The sequence below is a fragment of the Oryctolagus cuniculus genome, chromosome 1, assembly GCF_964237555.1.
Source record: "Oryctolagus cuniculus chromosome 1, mOryCun1.1, whole genome shotgun sequence".
Classification (NCBI taxonomy): Eukaryota; Metazoa; Chordata; class Mammalia; order Lagomorpha; family Leporidae; genus Oryctolagus; species Oryctolagus cuniculus.
In genome coordinates, this window is record NC_091432.1 from 144,430,365 (window position 1) to 144,456,555 (window position 26,191).

At 52.7% G+C, this 26,191-nt stretch overlaps 2 protein-coding genes across 2 annotated transcripts in view; one reads left to right on the forward strand and one right to left on the reverse strand.

The window, feature by feature from the left end:
- The window catches only part of GOLM1 (golgi membrane protein 1), a 53,456-nt gene extending 31,682 nt beyond the window's left edge, over positions 1-21,774 (forward strand). The window contains exons 5-10 of the mRNA XM_008257408.4: positions 690-792; positions 6,707-6,836; positions 15,773-15,917; positions 16,749-16,931; positions 17,749-17,862; positions 20,296-21,774. Coding sequence (XP_008255630.1) covers positions 690-792; positions 6,707-6,836; positions 15,773-15,917; positions 16,749-16,931; positions 17,749-17,862; positions 20,296-20,369 — 749 coding nt within the window. The 3' untranslated portion in view covers positions 20,370-21,774. The remainder of the gene's footprint in view (positions 1-689; positions 793-6,706; positions 6,837-15,772; positions 15,918-16,748; positions 16,932-17,748; positions 17,863-20,295) is intronic.
- Positions 21,775-25,052: 3,278 nt separating this feature from the next.
- The window catches only part of NAA35 (N-alpha-acetyltransferase 35, NatC auxiliary subunit), an 82,999-nt gene continuing 81,860 nt past the window's right edge, over positions 25,053-26,191 (reverse strand). The window contains exon 23 of the mRNA XM_002708297.5: positions 25,053-25,461. Within this exon, the coding sequence (XP_002708343.1) occupies positions 25,402-25,461 (60 nt within the window). The 3' untranslated portion in view covers positions 25,053-25,401. The remainder of the gene's footprint in view (positions 25,462-26,191) is intronic.

The following is a 26,191-nucleotide window of genomic DNA, read 5'->3' on the forward strand; positions in this document are numbered from 1 at the left end:
GAGTCAGGAACTGGGACCGGGGATTGAACCCAGGCCCTCTGATGTGGGACATGGGTGTCCAAACTTAGCAGGCCAGATGTCAGCCTCAGTGTTTTAGAGACCGTGGGTGGTACGTGTGAGCTTGCAGGGCAGCCTGGGGCTCAGTATACCTTAGGGAAAAACAGGTGAACCCACGCTCCTAACACATCTTAAGAGCTGGATGACAGGGGCAGGCACTGTGGCGTAGCGGGTAGAGCTGCCGCCAGCAGTGCCGGCATCCCATATGGGTGCTGGTTCGACTCCCAGCTGTTCCTCTTTGGGTCCAGTTCTCTGCTAGGGCCTAGGAAAGCAGTAGAAGATGGTCCAAGTGCTTGGGCCCCTGCACCTGCATAGGAGACCCAGAAGAAGCTCCTGGCTCCTGGCTTTGGATTGGCACAGCTCTGGCTGTTGTAACCATTTGGCGCGAGAACCAGCAGATGGAAGACAGATCTCTCTCTCCAATTCTGTCTTTCAAATAAATAAATAAATCTTAAGAACAAAGCTGGAGGACAAACGGGAGATGTGGGAGAGATGTTTGCAAGTCCAGATGCAGGCACGTGGGGGGTGCGTCCTCATCCCCGCCTCTGCCCGCCCTTGGCCCCTTGGTAGCTCCGCCCCGCATGTGACTGCCAGCCATGGCCTGAACAGTGACTTGTCCTCTCTCGGCGCAGACCAGTTCAAGACCCTGCAGAGGAACTACGGCCGGCTGCAGCAGGACATCCTCCAGTTCCAGAAAAACCAGAGCAACCTGGAGCGAAAGTTCTCCTATGACCTGTACGTGAGTCCCTGGTGGGGCGCATGCCTGCAGCTAAGCCCGGGCGTTGGAAGCGGGGGGCCCCGGCTGTGGTCTGGGGGAGTCTTTGCTTGCTCCTTCCATTTTGGAGTGGGCAGGGTGGAGTCCTTTGAAGATTTCTTCCTTTGAAAAATGTGCGTTTGATTTTGTAAGCGTTAGCAGTGCCTCAGAAGGCTATGGGTACGTTTGCCAGCAGGCTTGTAATATAAAATAAGTAAGAATGGTGTGCGCGCGCGCGCACACACACACACACACACACACACGAAAGCACAGAGGGCTGTTCTCAGCAGGAAATGAATTCCTCCACGTGGCCATAAAGCTTATGTGGAAATTCTATAAAGTGCCAGGTGTGTTGGTGAAGTCAGTTCCATCTTATAACTTTTATTTTCTCTCTTTTTAAAATTTTTTATTTGACAGAGTTAGTGAGAGAGAGAGAGACAGAAAGGTCTTCATTCCATTGCCTCACCCCCCATATGGCCGCTACAGCCGGCGCACCGTGCTGATCCGAAGCCAGGAGCCAGGTGCTTCTCCTGGTCTCCCATGCGGGTGCAGGGCCCAAGCACTTGGGCCATCCTCCACTGCACTCCCGGGCCATAGCAGAGAGCTGGACAGGAAGAGGAGCAGCCGGGACAGAACGGGTGCCCATATGGGATGCCAGCGCTGCAGGCGGAGGATTAAGCAAGTGAGCCATGGCGCCGGCCCCGTCAGTTCTATCTTAGAAAGGAATTCCCAGGGTTCTCAGATGTGAGCTGCCGCAGAGCCCGTCACACCAGGCTCGTGTGGTTCCCATGATTGAAAGACGTTTGCCCTGTTCCACAGGTGATGCCAGGTGATGGCATTGTGGACGTTTGCGCTTTCGGAGTTACTTGTTCAGAGATGCGCACATAGACAGATGGCAGAGGGCAGGCACACAGCCTCCCACCGCCGGTGCACTCCCCAAATGCCTGCAGCAGCTGGGCTGGCTCAGGCCAAAGCCAGTGGCTGGGAATTCCACCCAGGTCTCCCCCGTGGGTGGCAGGGACCCAGCGCCTTGAGCCATCACCGCTGTGTCCCAGGATCCACATTAGCAGGAAGCTAGAGTTGGCTGGGGCCAGGGATCGAACCTAGGCACTCTGATGCGGGCTGTGGGCCGTGGGTGTGCTGCCTGGCGTCTAGACTACTGGGCCACCCAGCCTGCCCCAGCATTTTGTTTTCTTGAGATTTTCTCATGGTTTTTCCGAGTGTCTTCAGTGGGAATAGAATTATTTTGTAATCAAAATCAAACAATACATTTTTATTTATTTATCTATTTATTTATTTTTTGACAGGCAGAGTGGACAGTGAGAGAGAGACAGAGAGAAAGGTCTTCCTTTGCCGTTGGTTCACCCTCCAATGGCCGCTGCGGCCAGCGCACCGCACTGATCTGATGGCAGGAGCCAGGTGCTTCTCCTGGTCTCCCATGGGGTGCAGGGCCCAAGCACTTGGGCCATCCTCCACTGCACTCCCTCTGGTTCACTCACCAGATGGCCACAATGGCCAGAGCTGTGCCGATCTGAAGCCAGGAGCCAGGTGCTTTCTCCAGGTCTCCCAACTGGGTGTAGGGTCATCTTCCACTGCTTCCCCAGGCCACAGCACAGAGCTGGATCGGAAGAGGAGCAGCCAGGACTAGAACCGGCACCCATATGGGATGCCAGCACTGCAGGTGGTGGCTTTACCCACCATGCCATAGCACCATCCCCACAATAAACTTCTGAAGAGGGGGTTAAACCCACTGGGAAGGTAGTAAAAACCAGTTTACAAGGTAGAATGATACAGTTATAGTTGGTTTGCTTATCCCTCCTTTTTTCTCATAAAACCATGTGCCTAATGCCTGGGGGTTCAGAGAGAAGCGCTCACCCTGCCTGCCTCCCATGGGACTTCCATCCAGCCCAGGCCCAAGGTCACGGGACCCTAACTGCAGCCACTTGAAATCCCTGACGTGATTTTCTCACTTACATTACATATACGTGTATAATGTAATATTACCTTACATATAAAAATCCTGTTGCTACACAGTGTTTCCTTGTTTGCATTCGATTATTTTGGATTATTTCCCTCCAACAGAGGCCTTTTCTGGAGGTGTTGCTTGTCACGCATTATAAATCGCCAGATTTCTTTCTGGAAGGATTTTAGCCAACTGTGCGTTCACCAGCAAAGGAGGAAAATTAAGTTTGTTCCCACCCACTGCCATCAGGGGGAGCCCCGTGTTCCGCCATCACCGCTTACCACCTGATTGGTTAAAGCCAAATACAGCTGACAGCATGAGGCCCCCAGTACGTCACCAGGCAGGGGACTGGAGCAGGCATCAGTCCACAAGAAGTGGAATTAGCAAACGGGCTTGTGGCCTCTTCCTTGGCTGCGCTGGGGGTCTTCATGGAGGTGGGGTGGGGGTCCTGCCCTCCTGTCTGGTGATGTTTGGGGGTCCGATGATCCCATTTTTCCTCCCCCCCTCCCTCCGAAGCTGCTGGGATTGAGTAGCCCTGAGTTTGGCTATTGCCCAAGAAATGACACTGGGTAAGAACCAAGTACCCAGGCTGCCTCTCTCTCATCCGTAGTGGCTGTGAATGCACCTGTTCCCCTTCCATTAGCTGTGAGCCCAGGTTCTGGCCCAGCTGGCAGTCAGCGGGGCCCCAGGGTTCACAGCAGGCGGCTGTGTCCCGCTGGGAGAGCTCCGCCGTGGGCAGTGGCGAGCAGCTCCGCCCTGGACTGGGGGCCCCCCACAGGAGGTCAGCAGAGACATCGAGAGCTGCGCCTGGCTCTGTGCCTCTGTGTCACCTGCCGGGGCCCTGCCGCAAACTCGGACACCGCGGAGCCCATGTTTGCAGCATGTGTGATGCTAGAGGTACTAGCTGTTCTCCACCTGTGTGTGGATGATAGCCTGGAAAGGGTGTCCACCCCACGTTAGCAACTCGGCCAGTGAGTGTGCACGACGCTGTGCCTGGGAGTCGGGGAACTCACGGGGCCCCTGGAGCATTGCCATGTACCTTCCTGGGGAGCACCCATCTGGTCCTAATCCTTTATGGAAGGCAGGGCAGAGGGCACACGGGCTGAGGGGTGTGGAAGGTAGTGGTTTTTCCTCTGAGTCAGCACACATCCCCACTCCGTGCTGCCCACTCCTATGGCAGACATCACTAAGCGATCACTGTACTCCATCATTCAGGCATAGCCTTGCAGTCTTTCTTCCCTGGGCACTCAGGTCAGCACATGGGGCGGTCCGCTGTCCACCTCCTCCCCACGTGACGTGGAGAGAGGAGTGTGATGGTAAGCGCAGTGATGGCCAGTGTCCTGGGTGAGGGGGCCAGCAGGCCCCAGCGGAGTCCCATGCAGAACACACTCTCCTAATTGTAGCCAGCCACGGATGCCACCAGCTGCAGTCACGGCCGGTTCCAGGTGTCTCTTTGAGTTAGCTGCAGTTAATGCCCCAGCATTTACTATGACAGAGCTAGCCAGAGGCCCTCAGGAAGTGACACGGTCACTGTCTGCAGACGTGGCTTTGTGCTGTGGCTGCCTCGCTCCTTGTGGGCGAGCCGGAGCGTGGGAGCTGAACTGGACTTGCAGGGCTGGGAGAGAGATGATCTCTGTACGTGGCTTTGTCAGGGCCAGGGGCAGGTGTAAGCTGTGTTTGCCTTTGCAGGCATTAAGGTTCGGGGACTCGTGCCTTCCCTTTGTTTGCTCTGTGAGGGCTGACCTGCACTCCCCATCTACCACCTGCGTCTCCTGTGTCCGTGTGGAGTTTGTTAAAATGACTCCTCACTCAAGGTCAGGAGCTCTGTGATGGGGCCCAGGGCTACCCGGTGGGGCCTTGCACAGAAGGGTGACGGGTTCCTGGATTCCCATTTGCCTCAGCTGCACCTTCCACCCAGGAGAGGTGGCCGCCAGGAAGCACCACAGTTGGGAAACCTCGGACTTCAGCCCAGCTGTACCCGGGTCTCTCCGCGACCCCGGTCTGTGGCAAGACAGGTGGCCTCTCGGCTTTCTGCTCTGCAGTGCAAGTGGGTGACACTTGCTGAAATACCCAGGCTGAGTTCCAGGCAGAAGGCCCAAAGTCACAACGGGAATTCGTTGGCAATGACTGAGCGGCCTGTGGTTCGGTTCAATTTTGCCATGACCTGGAGTTAGCACAGACCCATGGCTGAGGGCCTCAGTCCCACAAGACAGCCCTCTATGAAGTGTTCTGCATGCCCCCAGCCACCTCCCTTCTGTCTGGCGACTGCAAGTTCCCAGCTCCCTGCCATACCCTGCAGGTCTGATCATTTGCTGGGGTGGTAGGCAGAGCTCCCACGTTCAGGATTCATTATAAAGAACACAAACAACCTCACAGTAACCGAATGGGAGAGACTTTGTTAGGCGGGGGCCAGACAGACAGCTCTGTCCCTGTGGAGTTGGCTGCCCGTGCCCCGCACCCATGTGTTTGCCAGCCAGGAAGCTCCTGCGCCTTGTCCCAGAGTGTGTGTCTGGGTTTCTTCATAAGAGTGTAGGCATGGGGCCAGAGCTGTGGCATAGCAGGTAAGGCATCACATATGGGTGCCGGTTCTAGTCCCGACTGCTCCTCTTCTGACCCAGCTCTCTGCTATGGCCTGGGGAAGCAGTGGAGGATGGCCCAAGTGCTTGGGCCCCTGCACCCACGTGGGAGACCAGGAAGAAGCTCCTGGCTCAGCCCTGGCTGTTGTGGCCTTTTGCAGGGAGTGAACTAACAGATGAAAGACCTCTCTCTCTCTCTCTCTCTCTCCTTCCCCCTCCCCCTCCCCCCTCCCTCCCTCCCTGTGTAACTCTGCCTTTCAAATAAATAAATTGAATATAAATCTTGATAAAAGCATAGGCATGATGGATTAAATGGCCATGTGAATGTACTCAATCCCCAGCCCCTCCCCTCTCCCTGGAGGGGGTGGAGCTGATCCTCCAACCCTCCAATCCTGTGGTTGACTCCTCTGGCAATCAGTCCATAGGCCCTCCCCCAGTAGGTCACCTCATTAGCATAAACTCTGGTCTGGCCTCCAGGTCCTCTCAGGAAATCCCACAGGTCTTAGGAGCTCTGCACCAGTAGCATGGGACAAGGGCTAAACCCAGCCGCCCCAGAGAGGCCCGGAGAGAGCTGCTTTCCTTCGGTTCACTGCTGAAATGCCCACGGTGCCTGGCACTGGGCCGGGACTGAATCCAGGTCTTCGTGTGGGTGCAGGGCTCAGTCGCCTCCTTCGCTGCCGCCTCCCAGCGCGGTGTGCGCGTGCGTGGGAAGTTGGAGTCCCTGTCCCAAGCTGGAGCTGGGCATCTAACCCCCAGTCCTCCAGTGTGGGGCACAGGTGCCGTTCTGTTGTTATTCTAGATTGTATTTTTTTTTTTTTTTTAATTTGAGAGGCAGAGAGAGAGAGGTCTTGCATCCTCTGGTTCACTCCCCAAATGGCCACAACGGCCGGAGCTGTGCTGATCCAAAGCCAGGAGCCAGGAGCTTCTTCCGGGTCTCCCCTGTGGGTGCAGGGGTCCAAGGACTTGGGCCATCTTCTACTGCTTTCCCAGGCCGTAGCAGAGAGCTGGATCAGAAGAGGAGCAGCCGGGACTAGAACCAGTGCCTAAATGGGATGCCAGTGCTGCAGGTGGAGGATTAACCTGCGCCATGGCAGCGGCCCTACCAATTGTGTTTTTTTAAATGTCTTATTTACTAATGGATCAGGATGGCTCGTTCTAGCGTGCCATGACGCGTGTAGGAGTTTCTGATACCCACCTTGCGTTTCCATCACGAAGTAGTTGAGAAGCCAGACCACCCTGTGCTCGCAGATGAGGGGTGCGCAGCGGCGGGAAGCAGGTGGCCGGCTTGTCGCGGTGCCTGGAGCTCCCTGCGCGGCACAGCCATCGACGCCGGCGCCCCGCGTTTTCTCACACCAGGAACCAGTGCATCAGTCAGATGAAAGAGGTAAAGGAGCAGTGTGAAGAGCGCATCGAGGAGGTCACCAGGAAAGGGAGCGAAGGCGCGGCTGCCAGAGACCCCCGGGACAAGAAAGAGCCGAGTCCGCAGGTAAGGGCGGGCGTTCCCTGCCGCGGACTTCTAGAAGGTCCTCCCGGCCCCTTTGCCGCGGGCACTGGTCTGCTCAGCTCTCGCCTCTGCTCTCCTCGTGGGTTTGGTTCCCTGGGCCGGCCCTGGGCTGGCTGCACCCCAGCAAGGTGTGCCAGTCTCCATGCCAAGCACAGCCCTGGACACTGCCTCTGGGTGGGGGGCTGCTGGGAGAGCGGGTCTGCACGGGAGGTGGCCGCTTCGTGTTGCTGGGCTGCCCGCACCGCCACAGGATTCGCCCGTGGGAAGTTTCCAACTCGGTGGTTTCTGGTCCACTCAAAAAGTCGTTCCTCTGTCCCCACAGTTTTAGAACGTTTTTAACGCCCTGAAAAGAGACCGCGTCGCTCGTGGCTCGGTCTTGCCTCACCTGCACGCCTCAGGGCCCGGGACAGCTGCTGCTCCGCTTCTGCCCCTCGAGAGCCACCTGAGCTGCGCGTTTTCCGCCAGCGGCATCAGACGTGGCCCTGTCCCGTCCGGCTGCTGTGGCTTAGTGCGCTGCTCCCAGGGCCCATCTGCGTTGTAGTCTGCACACTGCCGCCTCTTCCTGGATGGCTGCCTGCTACTCAGTGCGTGGCTGGACCACATCTTGCTTGTCTGCAGTTATCTGATGGACACTTTGGGTCGTTTCCACTCCTTGGTGGTCATGAGTAGTGCTGCAGTGAGTGTGTGCGGACGGGTGTTTGTGCTGGTGGGCACCGTTCTCGTTGGTTGGGTGTGTAGGCTGAGGAGTTAGAGTTGCTGACTCACAGGAGAGCAGAAGTGCTGACTCACAGGAGAATCCATTCGTCAGCTGCTGGAGGCGGCTGGCCCGTCTTCCACGATGCTCCTACCATTTGACACTCCCACGGGGGGTTTCTGCCTTGGCCGGTTCTTGCTGCCTGTCTTCACATGCCCTTCCTCAGTCCCTGGTCTCATTTAGGTTCGGGTTTGCATTTGTGTAGTGACTAATGATGTTGAGCATCTTTTCACATCTGTCACTGACCACTTATATATCAGTATCTTTGGAGAAATATCTACTCGGCTCCTTTGCCCTCTTTAATTATTTGTCTTTTATCATTGAGTTATAAGAGCTCTTTGTATATTATACATGTGTACGGATACATTGGGTATGTGGTTTGTTAAATTGTTTCCAATTTTGTGGATACCTTTTTTTCCACCTTTTTTTTTTTTTTTAAGATTTATTTATTTACTTGAAAGAGTTACACAGAGAAGGAGAGGCAGAGAGAGAGAGAGAGAGGTCTTCCGTCTGCTGGTTCACTCCCCAAATGACCACAATGGCCGGAGCTGTGCTGATCCGAAGCCAGGATCCAGGAGCTTCTTCTGGGTCTCACATGCACTTGGCCCATCTTCTACTGCTTTCCCAGGCCACATCAGAGCTGGATTGGAAGTAGAGCACCTGGGACTCAACCCAGCGCCCATACAGGATGCCAGCACTACAGGCGGTGGCTTTACCTGCTGTGCCACAGCGCCAGCCCCTCTTCTTCTTCTTCTTCTTCTTCTTTTTTTTTTTTTTTTTGACAGAGTGGACAGTGAGAGAGAGACAGAGAGAAAGGTCTTCCTTTTTTCCGTTGGTTCACCCTCCAGTGGCCGCTCTGGCGGCGCACTGTGGCTGGTGTACCACGCCGATCCGAAGCCAGGAGCCAGGTGCTTCTCCTGGTCTCCCATGTGGGTGCAGGGCCCAGGCACTTGGGCCATCCTCCACTGCACTCCCTGGCCACAGCAGAGAGCTGGCCTGGAAGAGGGGCAACCGGGACAGAATCCGGCGCCCCGACCAGAACTAGAACCTGGTGTGCCGGCGCCACAGGTAGAGGATTAGCCTATTGAGCTGCAGCACCGGCCCCCTCCTCTTTCTTGATAGTGTTTAGTGGAAGCACAGAAGTTTTAAATTTTGACCATCTGTTTGACCTATTTTTTGTTGCTTTCTCTTGGCATCCTGTCTGGAAATGCTGTGCCTGACCAAGATCATAAAGATTTACTCCTAGGTTTTCTTCCAGTTACACAGTTAGTGGCTCCTACATTTAGGCTCATAATGTGTTGTAAGCTAATTTTGTGTATGGTGTGAGGTAGGGCTCCATCTTCACTCTTTTCCTTACAAGTATGAAGTTGTCTCAACACCATTTGTTGAGAAAAAGACTATTCTGCCCCGCTGAACTGTCTTGTATCTTTGTAAAAATTACTGAACTGTGTTTCTGGACTCTTTCTCAAATCTATTCTGTTAATCTGGTGTTTTTTGTTGTTGTTTTTTTTTAATGAATCTTTTTTTTTTTTTTTTTTGACAGGCAGAGTGGAGAGTGAGAGAGAGAAACAGAGAGAAAGGTCTTCCTTTTTGCTGTTGGTTCACCCCCCAATGGCTGCTGCGGCCGGCGCACCGCGCTGATCCGAAGGCAGGAGCCAGGTGCTTCTCCTGGTCTCCCATGCGGTGCAGGGCCCAAGGACCTGGGCCATCCTCCACTGCCTTCCTGGGCCACAGCAGAGAGCTGGCCTGGAAGAGGGGCAACAGGGACAGAATCTGGCGCCCCGACCGGGACTAGAACCCGGTGTGCCGGTGCCACAGGCGGAGATTAGCCTATTGAGCCACGGCACCGGCCTGTTTTTTTTTTTTTTTTTTTTTTTTTTTTTTTTTTTAAGATTTATTTACTTATTTGAACGTCACAGAGAGAGGGAGAGACAGAGAGAGACAGAGAGTGATCAATCTTCCATTCGCTGGTTCACTCTACAAATGGCCACATTGGCCAGGGCTGAGCCAGGCCAAACCCAGGAGTAAGCAGCTTCATCCGGGTCTCCCACATGGGTGCAGAGGCCCAAGCACTTGGGTCATCTTCTGCTGCTTTTCCCAGGCCATTGTCAGGGAGCTGGATTGGAAGTGGAGCAGCCGGGACGTGAAGCCACACAAACCCACAGCACCAGCCCCCTCCCTTCTATTCTAAATTCTTTGAGTTTTTTTTTCATCAAGAAGTGTTTGATTTTGTCAGGTTCCTTCCTCCATCTGTTGAGATAATAATGTGTTTCTTGTCCTTTGTACTATTCATATGGTGTGTTATCACTTTATGGATTTTTGGATATTATACCAGCCTTGCGTTCCTGCATGAATCTTACTGGGTCATGCCTGGTTATATTATCCTTTCTATTTTTTCTGGATTTCGTTGAGGATTTTGGTATCTGCATTCATGAGAGATTGATCTGTGGTTTTTCATTTGTTTGTCTGGTTTTGTTAGGAGGCCAGTAGTGATCTTACAGAATATATAATAAATTGGGAATATTCCTTCCTGTTGTGTTTTTTGGAAATGGTTGTGAAGATTAGAGATTTAAATGTTTGGTAGAATTCACTGATAAAGCCATCTAGGCCTGGGCTTTGCTTTGTGGGAAGTTTTTAAATCATGAACTCAGTCTTTGATTTCTCTGTTTCTTTCTGAGTTTGTTTTGGTAGTTTGGGTCTTTCTAGGAACTTGTCCATTTCCTCTAAATTACCATCTTGTTGCCATGCACTCACTCATAGTATTCCTTCATACCTCTATATTTAAAGAAGATTTATTTATTTGAAAGAGGGAGAGAGAGTTATCTTCCATATGCTGGTTCACTTCCCAAATGGCTACAATGACTGGGGTTGAGCCATGCCAAAGCCAGGAGCCAGGAGCTTCTTCCAGGTCTCCCACGCGGGGTGCAGGGGCCCAAAGGCTTGGGTCATCGTCTGCTGAATCGGAAGTGGAGCAGCTGGGACTTGAACTGGTACCCATATGGGATTCTCACATTGCAGGTGGCTTTACCTGTTGCATCCCAACACCGGCCCCACCATGGTTCATTCATCCACTGAAAGACATTATGGTTGCTTCCAAGTTGTAGCAATTCTTTTTTTTTTTTTTTTTTGCAGGCAGAGTGAACAGTGAGAGAGAGAGACAGAGAGAAAGGTCTTCCTTTGCCGTTGGTTCACCCTCCAATGGCCGCCGCGGCCGGCGTGCTGTGGACGGTGCACCGCACTGATCCGATGGCAGGAGCCAGGTGCTTCTCCTGGTCTCCCATGGGGTGCAGGGCCCAAGCACTTGGGCCATCCTCCACTGCACTCCCTGGCCACAGCAGAGAGCTGGCCTGGAAGAGGGGCAACCGGGACAGAATCCGGCGCCCCAACCGGGACTAGAACCCGGTGTGCCGGCGCCCCAAGGCAAGGCGGAGGATTAATGCCTAGTGAGCCGCGGCGCCGGCCCCAAGTTGTAGCAATTCTGAAAGCTGCTACTATAAATACCTTCATGAAGGTTTTTGTGTACATGTGTTTTCCATTCCTACGGAAATACTTCCTTCTGTAAGAACTGCTAACCTGCCTTCCACATGGGCTGTGCCGCTTCACACTGCCAGCAGCAGTGAATGAGAGTCCCTTTGCTCCAGAGCCTTGCCCAGCACCTGGTGTCGTTGGGGTCCTAGATTCGGGCCACTCCTGTAGCTGGGTCGTGGCGTTTTGAGTTGTTTTAATTTGTATTTTCCTGGTAACATAAGATGTGGAACCTCTTTCCATGTGTTTCTACGCTGAGTATTTTCTTTGCTGAAGTGTCTGTTTAGTTCTTTAGCCCATTTTTAAGTTGGATTGTTTGCATGTTGATGAGATTTAAGAATTACCTGTATATATTGATTAACAGTTCTTTATTGGATGTGTTTCTTGGCAATATTTTCTTGTATATTTTCTTATTCTTTTGACAGTGTCTTGTAGAGTGTGTGTGTGTGTGTGTTTTGGTTTAATGAACTCTAGGTTGTCAATTATTTTGTGGTGTATACTCTTGGGTTTTGTCTACTGAGATCATCCAGGCTTTCTGTTTTGGTGCCATTTGGGATTTTCAGTTTTTGCCTGTTACGTATAGTCTGCGGTCCAGTTTGTGTTTCTCTTGGTGATGGGCATGAGGGGGATGGGCTTCATTGTTTTGGGGGTTGCTGTCAGGCTATGCCCCAGCACTCGTCTTTGCTCTGTTGCATTGCCTCAGCTCCTCTGTCCAAGAGTAGTTGGTGATATGTGTGAGATCTGTTGTCGTCGTCTGTTCTGTTCTCCTGGCCTCTCTGTCTCGCACCATCACCATAGCATCGCGGTTACTGTGGTTTGGATGCTAAGTCTGGAAGGCGGGCAGTCTCAGGCCGCTCTCTGATTTAACTCTTCAGTATTGTGTTGGCTCTGCTGGGTCTCTTGACTCTCCATGTGAATTCTAGAATGAGTTTGTCTGTATCCATTTATAACATGCTGGGAATTTGATCAAATCTGTCCATCAACATGGGAAACATGTCTTGGCAATATTGAGTCTTATGTCTGTGAACGTGGACTATCTCTATTTAGCTCTTTGATCCTTCTGCCAGAGATTTGTAGTGTATTGATCTTGTACAAATTTTGTTAGATTTGTACTTAACGTTTCATTTTTAGAGAGTGCGGTTGTAAGTGGTACTATGTTTTTAACTGCAGATTCCACTCATTCAGTGTTGGTATATAGGAGAGTTACTGACTTGTAAATGAATCTTGTCCTACAGTTTTGCTATAATCATGTACTTGTTTCAAGAGGTTTTTTTTTTTAATTTCTCAATTATTTCAGGTTTTTTACATAGTTATATTCTGGGGTGTGTGGGGGGGGGAATTTTATTTCTTCCTTCCCAGTCTGTATGCCTGTTTTTTAAAAATTTTTAAAACTTTATTAAAATTTAAAATTTTATTTATTGCATTAGCTGGATTTTCAGTGCCTTGTTGAAAAGGAGTGGTGGGAGGGGACATCCTTGCCTTATTACCTGTCTTAGTGAAACACCGTCAGATGCCTGCTGTTAAATACTCACATGGAGCAGGTGTCAAAGCCACCGCATGGGATGCTGGCATTCCACATCAGAGGGCCAGTTCCGACCCAGCTCCTCTGCTTCTGACCCAGCTGCCTGCTCACGCTTCTGGAAGGCAACAGATGGCCCAAGTGCTTGGGTCCCTGCCACCCATGCGGGAGACTTGGATGGACTTCTGGGCTCCTGGCTTTCGCTTGGCCCAGCTCCGTCTCTCCCTCTCACTGTTGCTCTCCCTTTCAAGTAGGTGAAAATAAATGAACATTTAAAAAATGTCCATGTGATATTAGCTGTAGCTTTTTTGGGTAGATATTCTCAATGTGAGTCGAGGAGGTACCCCTCTGCTTCTCGTTTACCGCGGGTTTTATCATGAGTGGGTTTTTGACTTCTTCTAGATCAGTTGTTATGATCAGATGATTTTTTCTTTACCTGTTGATGTGATAGATTACATTAATTGATTTTCAGATGTTGAACAGACCTTGCATACCTGGGTAGGTCCCCCTTGGTCATGGTATACAGAACATTTTATCCACTAGATAATGCTTCGTTGAGATTTTTTTGCATCTGTGTTCGAGAAGGATAGTGGTCTGTGGTTTTCTTGGAATGTCCTTGTCTGGTTTTGGTATTAGGGTAGTGCTGGCTTCATATAATGACCTAGGAAATACTCCCTTTGCATGTATCCTCGATAACAGATTGGTATACTTTGAGTGTGTGATACAATTCACCAGTGAACTCCCCTGGGCCTGGTGCGCTCTTCCTAATTTCACGACTGTTTTTAATGTATTCATTGATTTGAGAGAAAGAGTGCCCCCCCACCCCCATCTGCTGGTTTATTCCGAAAAGCCTGCAGTGGTGCTGGGCCAAGGCCAGAAACTCAGTCCAGGTCTCTGATGTCGGTGGGTGGTAGGGACCCCCACTGCTGCCTCTGGGGCGTGCATTAGGAAGCTGGAGTCAGAGCTGGGTATCTAACCCAGGTGCTCTGACAGGGAGGTGGGCATCTTCACGCTCAGCTGTACCTAACCAAATGCCCGTGCCTAGGCCAAAATAGTTTCTCATGAAACTTTTGCTTTGAGCTGTGGGTTGTGTAGCAGTATGTTAATCTCCACATACTTCGGGATTATCCAGCTACCTCCTGATTGATTTCTAGCTTCATGTCCTTGTGGTACGAGGGTAGACAAGGGGGGTTTCTGTTCTTTACCATTGGCTAAGGTGAGATTCCCTGCACAGACTGTGGTCTGTCCTTGGGACCGTCTGGTGTGAGCTTGAGAAGAATGTGGCTGCTTCTGTTGTTGGACAGAGGACTCTGTTAGATAGCCAGTGTCTTCCTGCTGGTGGACGGTGTTGGTTTTCTGTCCATTGTAGGGGCGCATGGAAGTCCCTGGCTGTGGCAGTGGCTGCGTCTGTTTCTCCATGCAGGTCTATCCGTTTTTGCCTCGTGTGATTTGACGCTCTGTTGCTAGGTGCATTTGCATTAAAATTTTTTTTGAAGATTGATTTATTATTTATTTGAAAAGCAGAGTTACAGAAAGGGGGGTACAGACAGATTTTCCATCCGCCAGTTCACTCTCCAAATACCTCAACAGCTGGAGCTGGGCCAGGCCAAAGCCCGGAGCCTGGACCTCTGCCTGGTGTTGCATGTGAGTAGTAGGGGCCCAGGCACGTGGGCCATCTTCTCCTGCTTTCCAGGGTACAACAGCAGGGAGCTGGATCGGAAGGAAGTAGGGCAGCCAGGACTGGAACCGGTGCTCACATGGGATGAAATTGTTCCAGTCTTGGGGCTAACATCGTGGCACCGCCTGCAATGCCTGTGTCCCATATTGTTGTGCCATAGTGGAGTCCTGGCAGCTCTACTTCCAGTCCAGCTCCCTGCTCATGTGCCTGGGAGAGCAGCAGATGATTCCCCAAAGTGTGTGGGCCCCTGCACCCACGTGAGACACTCGGATGGAGTTCCAGGCTCCTGGCTTCAGTACGATCCTACCTTGGCTGTTGCAGCTCCTTGCGGGGTGAGCCAGTGAATGGGAGTTGCCTGTGTCCCTCCATCTCTCTCAGTCTCTGCCTTTCTAATAAATGAACGGTATGTCTTATGGGAAACTGACACCTTCATTGTATAACTCCCTCTTCATCCCTGATAAATTTCTTCCAGTTGAGCCTCTTCTGTCTGCACTTGCTATGGCTACTCCTGCTTTTTACAAGTGTTAAATCTTTCCACCTGTTTACTTTTACTGTGTCTTTCTAGTTAAAGTGGATTTCTTATAGAGAGCATATAATTAGGTCTTGTTTCTTTTTTTTAAGATTTATTTATTTATTTGAAAGAATTATAGAGACTAAGGCAAAGCAGAGAGAGAGCGCACTTCCATTCACTGGTTCACTCCTCAAATGGCCTCAACAGCTGTAGCTGGGCTTCTTCCGGGTCTCCCATGCGGGTGCAGGGGTCCAAGGACTTGGGCCAACCTCTGTTGCTTTCCAAGGCCACAGCAGGGAGCTGGATCAGAAGTGGAGCAGCCGGGAGTGGAACTGATGCCCACATGGGATCCCGGTGCCACAGGTGGTGGCGTTACCTGCCGTGCCGCGATGCTGGCCCCCAGTCTTCCCTCTTGCCGTAGGTGTCCGTGGCTGTCAGTTTCTCTGCCTCCTGTAAGTTGGGCGCGCTGTATTTTGGTTTTATCTTCTGGTTTGCCTGGTGAGCTCTCTTTTGACCTGATTGAGATTTCTGCAGGCTCGTGAGTGAGTCTCGCGAGCGTCTTTCTTTACTGATTGGAAATGCCATCCCAATGCGGCTTTGTGTGGCTTCAGGCCCCAGGAGAGACCTGCTGAGTATCCCGGGTGTTCCCGAGAGGACGGAGACTTGGCTGGCCCTGTGCTGAGTGTTCCAAGGGGTGGGTGTGTCATCGGATCGATGGGGCCTGAATTCATGTTCTCTTTCTCCTGGGCTGTCTGCTGCCACTGTGGGTGCTCCCTGGGAGTGACGTGCACTCCGCCTGTGTCCTGGGGTCGGGGCGCGAGGTGGTGCTGCCTCTCACATATCTGCGGAGAGGAAGTGCCCGCACATTGCTCCGTGTGGGCCCCTGGGGAGGTTCCTGGTCACGGAGCCCTGTTCTCTGCTCCCGTTTCAGCTGCAAGCCCTGAGCCAGCCTCAGCCCCGGCCACAGGAAGCTGGCCCGCCGGCGGCAGAGGTGCAGCGGGGGAAAGGAGCGGCACCCCAGCCCTCGGCCCCCAGCCTGCAGGGGGCTTCAGACTTGAAGAGCCCAGGCGGGAAAGGTGAGTGGGGCTGTGTTCTGAGACCTCTGCCCACACCCCACCCCCCAACCCATAGCCCCACCTGCTGCAGGCTGTGCCGATGCCAGTGGGGACTTGAAACAGTTCCGGCCCGGGCCAGCACTGTGGCACAGGTTGATCTGCCACCCGCAACGCCTGCGTCCCATGAGTGCCTCTTGAGTCCTTGCTGCTCCACTTCTGATCCGGCTCTCTGCTGTGGCCTGGGAAAGCAGTGGAGGATGGCCCAATCCTTGGGCGCCTGCACCCACGTGGGAGACCCGATGGAGTTCCCAGCTTTTGGCCTGGCCTAGCCCCGACCATTGTGGCCATCTAGGGAGAAAAAAATTCTTGAAAAAATGGAATTAAAAGTGTCAGTTTATTATGGTACATTTTTTGTAAAAAAAAAAGTTGTGCAGAGCCTCTTTCAAAATACGTGTTTTTCATGTGAATGATTTTCTTGCTCCAAAGTAAACTCAATGGTTCACTCCCCTGATGACCGTGACAGACAGGGCTGGGCCAGGAGCCAGGAGCCCGCATCCCGGTCTCCCGCGTGGGCGGCACAGACCCCACGCACTTGGGCCAGGCGCGTTAGCAGGAAGCTGAGGAGCTGGGACTGAAAGCAGAGCACCCCTTGTCCACACAGCCTGCTCCCTGGTGGCTGTGGCGAGGTCCAGGCTGTCCCCGAGGTCAGGACTTCGGTGGGGGCAGCACGGGGTCCAGTGGGCACCAGTGACGGCCCCGCGTGACCGAGACCACAGACGGCGGCGCGTGCGTCCCCCGGCCCCGCCCGGGGATCTGCGTGGCCTGTGACAGCGGCGTGTGTCCTGTGCGCAGAGGACAGCAATGCCGCCCAGGCGGCCAGCAAGGAGGAGCCACCGAGGGGCAGCCGGGGGCGGCGGCCGGAGCCGGGCCCGACCCCGCGGGCGCCCGAGGACCCTGTGGAGCGGGACCAGCTCGTCGTCGTCGACGGCGGGCAGGACGAGGGGCAGGACAAGGAGCCGGACGCCGCCGACGCAGGTGTGCCAGGGCCCCGGGACGGCTCTGCCTTGCTTGCGTGCTCGTTGTTTGTTGTCGGGAGGCAGGCAGGCCGAGGCCGGGCAGGGGGCTTGGCAGGTGTTAATGGAGGAAAAATGGCGGGAAGTCGGGGCAGGCCCGGCTGAGTGAAGGCACTCGGGAGTCGCACCTTTCCGGCTTGGTTGGGGTGTTGGGAGAAAGCATAGTGTGGGAATGTGAGAGCACCAGTGTGTTAAAGGGTTGTGGGAAGCCAGCCAGGGCCCGAGCGGGGCGAGGACGGACGTCGGGGGAGCTGCGCATGGGCAGACACGGCCCGGTTCCCTCGCGGCCTGTTGCCGCCGAGGTGACAGCTGCGCATGGGCAGACACGCCCGGTTCCCACGCGTCCAGCTCTAGCTGTGCACGCATGTGACCGATTCGCATTTTGGTAGTGCCCCCTTCCCCACCAGAGAGAGCATCGCTGCTCGGGGCCCGGGGGAGATGCACCTGCTGCCCGGTACAGCCGTGATGACCTCATTTGAAGAAGCGAGCTGCGGGCCCAGGAGCCTGTGTAAAAGGGGCACGCGACCCCTCGGCGCGGGCCTGCAGACACATGCTCTTGTGGTCGGGGAGGGTGGAGTGGAGGTTCACGGAAGCCAACAGAGCAGTGAGCTGCCCGCAGCCCCGGTGGCGGGCTCCTTGCAGAGCTGGGGTCTCAGCTCTTGTCTTGGGGCGGATGGCGCGCAGATCTGGGGTCTGGGCACCCCTGCTGCTCGCCCTGCTGTTCCCGAGGCCCGGGGAAGCGGTGACGCACCTGCTGCCTTCTGCGTCCCTCCCTGCAGGGCGAGGCCAGCCAAAGGCGGGAGGGGACGACTACGGTGCGGAGGAGAATGAAGCGGAGTCGGAGACGGACAAGCAGGCAGCCCTGGCTGGTGGCGACCAGGGCCCGGGCGGCGGTAAGAGCGGTCCCCGGGGAAGCCTTGGGAGAGGGGTGGCGTGGAGCCGATTCCCGGTCCTCGGGGGCGCCGGGAGGGCAGCACCTGCTCCCTCCGCCTCGCCGTGGACCCTGCACCGGGCACTATGGTGCTTTGGGTTTTGGATTGTATTTTTAAAAGTTGTGTTTATTTCAAGGGGAAGAACGTTAGGGCGAGCTGCCATCCGCTGGTTCACTCCCCAAATGTGTGCGACAGCCAGAGCTGGCCAGGGCCGGAGCCAGGAGCTTCTTCCAGGCCTCCCACGCGGGTGCAGGAAGCTGAACGTCAGCGGAGACTCGGATGTGGAGGCGGGGCCGGCCCTGCTGCCCTTGCTCTCGGTCTGGAAGGGGCCGTGGCGTCTCTCTCTCCCGGCTGTGGCTCGGTGTGCTCTTGAGCCCTTGTTTTGCGCACGCTGGTGGCCGCCTCGAGATCCCGGGGTCAGATGGGGGGTGGTGGTCCCCGTCGGGAGCCACATGATGTCTGCTCCTTTGTGTGCTGTCCCCAGCAGGTGAGGCGCAGCACCTGCACCCGATCATTTGTTTGCTGTGCTAACTGGAGTATTTTCATAACTAGGCCTGCAGTGCCTGCTGTTCCTGTCAGGGGGCAGGAGCTCAGTTCTCTGTCCTCTAACCAGGCCCCGTGGCACTGGGTGATTTCCCCGTTGGCCTCTGAAGGCGCCCACCTTGGAACTGGGCGTGCAGACGTAGGGATTTAGACGTATCCGCGGGGCTGCAGGGAGCCGCGTTTATTACCCTTTTTGAAGTCTGACTGTCCATCGTCTGGCTGGGGGCACTTCACTTCTGTCCGAACCTCTGGTTTGGCTTTTCTGGCACCTCTCCTGTGGTTGCCACCACCCCTTCTGCAGTTTTCCTCTATGGGGTGGGGCCCGGGAAGCCCCTGCAGATCTGTGTCTGGGGCCTTGGCCCCATGGGAGCTGGGGGTCGGTGTCCCCCGCATCCTCTGGTGGTGGTCTCCAGATGCTTCTAACAGCTGTGGCCCGAGGTCTGCCTTTTACTGCTTTACATGTGGGGGTCCTGTAGGGGTTTTGAGATTCAGGAACTACGCCACTGCTGGTCTCTTCCCAGAATCATCCTGCACACAGGATCACACGCTGCTGTGGTGTCTGGCTCTGTCTGCCTTGACCTTTCTTGGAGTGCAGCGGCCCAGCTGCTCGGGACAAAGTCCTTTGTGTGGATCTGTCGGGTTCAGCACCTCTGCTCCTACTCCAGCTTCCCACGGATGCACACGCTGGCCGTCTGACACCAGTGCTGGGCCCCTGCCACCCACCAGGGAGACCAGGATGGAGGTCTTAGCTCCTGGCTTTTACTTGGCCCAGCCCTGGCTGTTGTAGGCATTTGGATGCAAGATCTCTCCCTCTCAAAACCAAAACCAGAAAGTAACCTTCTGTGTTTATCCAGGATATCAGTAGTTTCAACTGGCAGAATTGCATGGAGTTTCTAGAAGTCCAACCTTTTAAAATTATTTTTCATGGATGAATCAGGTAATTAAAGGAATCATCACCTGCTGCCTCATTCCTCAAATGGCTGAGCTGGGCCAGGCCAAAGCCAGATGCCCCAACCTTGTCTGCCACGTGGGTGCAGGGGCCCATGCACCACAGCCATCTTCCGCTAACTTCCCAGGCGCATTAACAGGGAGCTGCACTGGAAGTGGAGCAGCCGGCTCAAACTGGTGCTCCCGTGTGGGATGGCGGTGTCTCATGGGCTGCATTCACCTGTTGCACCCTAGCACCGGTCCCTTCCTGAACAGTCGCCGTCCTGTCGTACTAAGTGCTGGGCTTGCAGTGCAGCCTGTGGCCTTGCACCTGGCTCTGCCTCCTCGTCCTAAGGATTTGATCTCAGGAAGCGTTTTACGCCAAGTGAGGGGCTCTGCCAGCTCCTTTAGAAAACAGTTGTCAGTGGGAGCAGTGCCACCAGCATCCGCTTGGAATTACGGCAACGCACAGATGGCCCCGCCTGCTGCCCAGATGCTGCAAGAGGCGGTCCTCCATAGAGCACTTTAAAAAGATGCCGCTCATCTGATGAGTGGATAACACTTACTGAACCTCCGTGTAAGTCCTGCCTGGCACTGGTGTGAGGTTTACTTGTGTTCTCTTTGCGTCCCCCGGGTGTCAAGGCAGCGTGCAGCCGCATGCTGGAAGCCAGCACTGTTAGGGGCGCTCATGCGGCCACAGACATGTGAGTGCTTTTCACAGGTCGTGGAGCAGCCTCAGATTTAGCTTTGTTTCTCTGCGCACCGTGGGCCATGCATATGATTAGCAGTTCCATGTTAGTGGTGCCATGGAAGATATGGTCCTCCTCCTGACACGGTATCTAGAAACGTATACAAGGGACCCACCTGGGCTGTCCTCAGAATACTTAACAGTAGAATATTACTACGGGTTTGTTTTCTTTTTAGTTCACGCTGAAGATCAGAAAAGAGACGGCATGAACTCACGGGAGCAGCAGGAAAAGCAGAACCGTACTCTCTGAGTGGAGCTGGAACGGGACCCCGCAGAGCTCGCTCCAGAACTGTGCTAAGTACAGTGTGCACGAAGGCTGACCCCTGTGTGCGTCACAGGAAGCAGCCACTGCCTTCTAGACAGTTTTGTGGGGGTACTTGGGAAGTGTCCATAATAGGAGGTAGAAGTCTGTGAAAACTTTTTGCTAGTAGGCTTTTTGTAAGAAGAGCAACACCAAAAGTAGAACACGAGTTCTCCGCAGTGTGTTCTGGGACATAACTGTGTGTACAAGCGGCAGCCCAGCCGACGCCCGTGTGCACTCACTCCCAGAGCACCGACTGGAAGCACAAGCAGCCTTGGCCATGGGTTCCAACAAGGCCCCCACAAAGCTGATCTGGGCCAGGGTCCTCAGACTACTTTTGCAGTAGCCCTTGTCATTCTTAATGAACATAATGCTAGTGCCTGGTAATCTGAACACTTGTGGATGCTAGTTTGACCTGTGTGGGCAAAGCCAGCCTCATCTAGTAAGTCCGGTTACCAAGAATGGGCAAAACGGGCCACGGCCCAGCTGCCGCCTGCCGCACCTCCTTTATACTGGAGTTAAAGGGAGCATCACTGATGTCACAGCATATATACGGTGTCACAAACTGGAAATGTTTAGAAAGGCAGGATTAATGAATAGCTTGTGACAGTTTATGCTCACAAAACATTTAAAAGTAAATCACAGTAGTTATGGCATTAGGTTTGGCTATGGAGGGCCACTAGGCTGTCACCACTGTGCGACGGCAGAGCCGCAGGACGGGTTTGCACTCACGTTCCATCTCCAGCTCGGCTGTTCTCTGTGGTGTCCCTTCCTCGAGTCAGGATTCTGCAGCAGGGAGGAGCTGGCCTCGCAGCATCTTCTCCAGGGCCTTCCCAGCCTCCCCTAGTGTCCCTGTGAATTCTCGGTTCAATCAGTGCACATCCAGTGTCTAGCTTTTAAACCAGCTTTCACTCCTTCCAGCTGTGTCCTTCATCCTCGGGTTAAGGGTGAGGTCTCGTGGAAGGAGGTGGGGTGCCAGGAATCACATCGTCGTCTACAGCCCCAAAGGCCTGCGCTGCTGCTGGTTTCCTCTGACCACGCAGAGGGGCTGGGGAACAGTGGAGAGGACTCATGGCCCTTCTCTGCCAGTCTGGGTCTTTGGGGTCATTCAAAATGAAATCAACAGCTATTCCTTATTAACTAATCGGTACTAAACTATTTTACTTTTCTGTACCATCTGAAAATTGTGTGTGGACATGAGTAATGGGTTTATTGATTTTATATTTTTCCCTGCACATAGGACCATGGAGCTTCCTCCAGCAGCCATGGATTTGATTCCATGAGTAATCTAATCATTGCAATACTTAAGACTTGTGTGATGGAATTTGGGAAATAAACCATTATTGGTAATTAAGTCAATATGCTGTCATTACATACCTAAACTAGCCTGGTTGTTTTGTTGTAATTTCTGATAACTGGTTATGTACAACCCGAAATGGCAGGAGAGAATTACAAACCCAGTGTCATTGAAGGTCCAGGGATTGGTCTACTCCCACTGTGTGTTTGGCTTAAAGAATTATTACAAATGATGGTTGGGGGGACACTGTTAGCTTAGTATTCAGTCTTAAGAAGTAGGAGAAATGTGTATTTAAGTATTTTGTGTGCTATTTCACAGTTCAGAGAGCAGTAATTTTAAAGTGTAAAATGACTGTCCTTTAAAATTCATTGATAAATTCTGCTCAAGTATGCACTGAATGATCACTCAGCAAATATTTTCCCATGTACTTCAGAAAAAATCCCACCACCACACACACCTCTGCCGAAGTTAAATAACTTGAAACAGTCTCATCTTTAAAACTATACACTATCTCAGATAATCAGTGTTTCCTGTGAACAATCGCACTAACCCTCTGGGGACAAATAAACTTGTTTAATGCTGAGTGGAGGAGACCTTACCCTGCTCACGCTCCTGGACAGCGCCACAATGGGTGCTTGGTAAGTCCTTGGCGGAGTCCGCTAGTTTCTGTGAGTCTCAGAGCAGTGCTTAAGTGACAGGGTGACAGAGGATGTCTTATCCCAATGAGATAATTCAGAAAGACCGCTACCTCATCCACACTCACAGCCGAGGGGCATTTAAGAGAGACCACAGCTGCCTGCTTTTCCTTTAAGCCCAATCTGGCTGTAACGCTCCTTGCGCTGGATTTTTGAGAAGGGCTCACTCAAAAGCCATTCTAGAGGCCAGCAGGTGACACATCTGATCAAAACAAAGCACTGTACTTTCCTAGGGGTGGCTCATGCTTGAATCCCAAGGAGAAGCTGGGATTCAGAGAGCAGCTGCCCATGAACTTCACAGGATCCTCGAGTGCATTCTTGGTTTCAGGGGGAGGCACTGTGGAAGATGGCAGTAAAAACCTTTTAGTGCAAACATAGCTTGTTATACTTTCATCTCTTCAAAAGCAAAATTGGCCAATGTCTCTGGCAGGTGTGAGGCACCAAAAATGTTGAGTCACCCTAAATTTTACAGTCCCTAATAACCAAAGCAACAAGTGCTGTGCCCCCACCTCCGCATTTTGAGGCAGGTGAACCACTCACTTGTGTTTAGGTTGGTAACTGCAGATCCCAGACCAACTGATTCCCACTACCTCCACGTTCCTGTCCATTCCCAGCATTGCCTTCTCATCAAGTGTTTCCTTTTGTAGGTCTCAAGATGCTAAGGGTCTTGTTCTGTTTCTCTTTGGTCTTCCCTTGGCACAACTCACTGCTTTTAGGATTTCTTACCCCTTAGAGGATCCATGTGCCCTGAAGTGAGTGGACAGCAGTTACTGATTCCACTCCACCCAGTATCAAGTCCTAGCAAGATGAAGCCTCTTTGCTCAGGTTTGTTCTAGAGTTGAAGATAAAAGCAATTAACCATTTCAATTCTAAGTGTAAATACAGAAGTGGAAGGTACTGCAACATACTTCACCTCCATGCATGTTCCTGGGATTGGGCTGAGAGCTGCAGTTCCCCGTTGCTGCCCAGCAGTGCAAGGGAAGTCACTTGGCTTTGACGCAGATCTACAACTTGACACATGGATGCACGTGGCTTTCGAAACATATGAGGCTGAAAACCAAGCTGAGCCACTGTGAGGTGGTGGGTGGGGGCCTTATGACCTTATGTACTTCTACCAGCAGAGGGAGGGGCCTCCCTGGAGACGAGACATTGCAGCTGACGTGGCAAGATTGAGGGCAAACTAGCTTGAAGAAAGAACAGCAGCAGGTGTGGCAGGCAGTGCTGCTGCAGAGGTGGGAGAGGCAGAAGGGAACAACAGGGTGTTCTGGGGGAGGGGAGGTCGTGACCCAGAGCACAGTGCCGGTTCCTGAGGGCACCATGTCAGCAGGCTCACATCTGACAGCCCTCAGATCCTGCCAGCTCCTCCCAGATCACAGCGGGTCGGTCCCCAGGGCTGCACTGCACTCTGCTCCACAGCCGACTCCAGCTCCTGCCCGCTCCTGAAGAGCTGCCTGTTGTTGCCAGCGACCTTTACCCAGCAAATCCAAGGGCAGAGGTCCTTCCTGACCGCCCGTAGGACAGGGCCCCCACACTGTTGTAATAGAGCCTGCAGGGAGGCCTCCCCCAGCACGCAGAGGGACGGGGAAGCAGCTGTCTCCCAGCTCGCTGACCAACATCTAGGGAACTCCTCGTCCTGGCCAGGAGTCTTCCAGCATGACCTGCTTGAGGACTGGCTTTCTGCAGGCTGTCCCGTCTTCTCCGGGCAGCCTCCTCACTGCCAGTTCGCTTCTGCAACGTGGCCATCCCACATCTGCCCAAGCTACCTGTACTTCCTGATCAACTGCAAGGCCAATGTTCTGACATCTCTCCACCCAGACAGCACCTTGCAACTCCCTCAGATCAGACTGCTGCCGTCTTCACCAGGACATCCCACAGATGCCTCAGAGATCGGCTGAAAATTCTCACATCCAAACCTGGATTCACTTACTGTTCAAATAAGCAAGCAGCACCACATTCATCTAACATTACAGCACTAACGTGAGTCCCGGTACAGCTTACTCTGCTAACACTGTCACCCTGTACAGAAGACAGGTCTCGCCCACCTGCCGAGGTTTCCCCACCACCACAGCAAACACCAACTCAGGGACAGGAGTAGGAATGGCTAGCAAAGGAAGGGCGGGCCCCAGCACTGGACACTGAAATGGACACAGGGACTGATGTCCACTTCTCAAAGCCAGAGGATGGCGAACAGACCTTCATTTTCAGGTGGTAGAGACTCGATTTTAGAGTTTCCTAGTTCTCAGAAACATGGCAGCACAAAATGGATAAAAATAGGCTTAATGACCAAACTAAGCGAGGGATAAAGGTAGAGGGGAAAATGAGTAAATTACAAGAAGGAGTATGACACATTTAGCCCTAGATCTAATTCTCTTCCTTGTGTTGGAATAACGTCACCAGCAATGTGCCAGAAGTGCCGGTTGCAGATGTTTCACACAGCTGTATTCCCATAGTTTATGGTGTTGGGACACAAAGTCACAATGTATTCTCCCTCCTGCATTTCTAGGTCTCCCCAAAACCCCTGTATTCTGCCACAATCTCACACAAGTGTCTCATAAACCCCCTCACGGGAAACTTGGTTTTTGAAGTGTTCTAGTATTGAACAATAAAGTCCTTACTATGTGTCTCAACAAAGTGCTACTGTTTTTCATCTCTAGTAGTGCATTTTTTGTCAAATTTATTAACCTTTACAAACACTATTTTCACTCATTCATTCATAAAAAATGATTTATGGTTAAATCTGTAATAAAACCATATAACGTTCATCAATGCATTAAGACCAGTTTCATCCATGGAACATAATAAACCACTTTAAAGCAGCAGTTTTCATTCACGTCATATAAGGCTGTCCAACTGAAAGTATTCCTTAAGGTGGGCAGTTAGCCAAGAAACCCATTTCACGTCACATTACGTGGTAAGACACACGGACAGATGCTCTCAGAGTGGAATCTGAAAGTAGACCCTACGCCTCCACGGGTACCTCTTCAGTATCTCAGACAAGTTTCACAACAGGAAAGTATTTGTGAGCCGAGAAATCAAATTCAGGAGGAATCTGTAAAGAAACCCAGATACTAGTCATATGCCTACAGAAATTCAGATGGTAAAGACTCAATTTTAGAGTTTCCTAGTTCTCAGAAACATGGCAGCACAAAATGGATAAAAATAGGCTTAATGACCAAACTAAGCGAGGGATAAAGGCAGAGGGGAAATGAGTAACTTAGTTCTCAGTTATGGTGATAATGAGAAACCAGGCTGAGCAGCCATTTGCTAAGCAGAGTTAAGAAAGGGCAAATGGGCTTGAACTAGAGGACAGGACTCCGCTGAGGGCCAGCACACGCTCTCACTACAGGGTCACTAACAGCACTAGGCAGGAAGCAGGACAGGGACGGGAGACAAGACACCAGGGAAATAATGAGGGAGCCGAGTGCACGGAGTGGGCAAAGCTGCTAAGACGTCCTTGGTGGCTGGCCTGTGACATGAGCACGCTGACCCAGGAGCACTAGGGAGAGCGCACACACTCCCCTATCCTGTGAGCCATTAAAGAGAAGTCTTTAAGTCACTCACTTTCCCACAGGTAGGTGCCTTTTAAATATTCCATACCTCTCCCATACATTTGCCTCACATTGGTTTCATCCCAGTTTATGCACTAATTTACACAGCAGGGGGAGGGTGGCACGGAGGAGATTTACTGAACGTTTTAGATGATTTTTATGCAGTGGGTTAACTTCTGTAATATTTATGTATCTTACTGAAAAAAATGGTCTAATAATTTACGACCACTT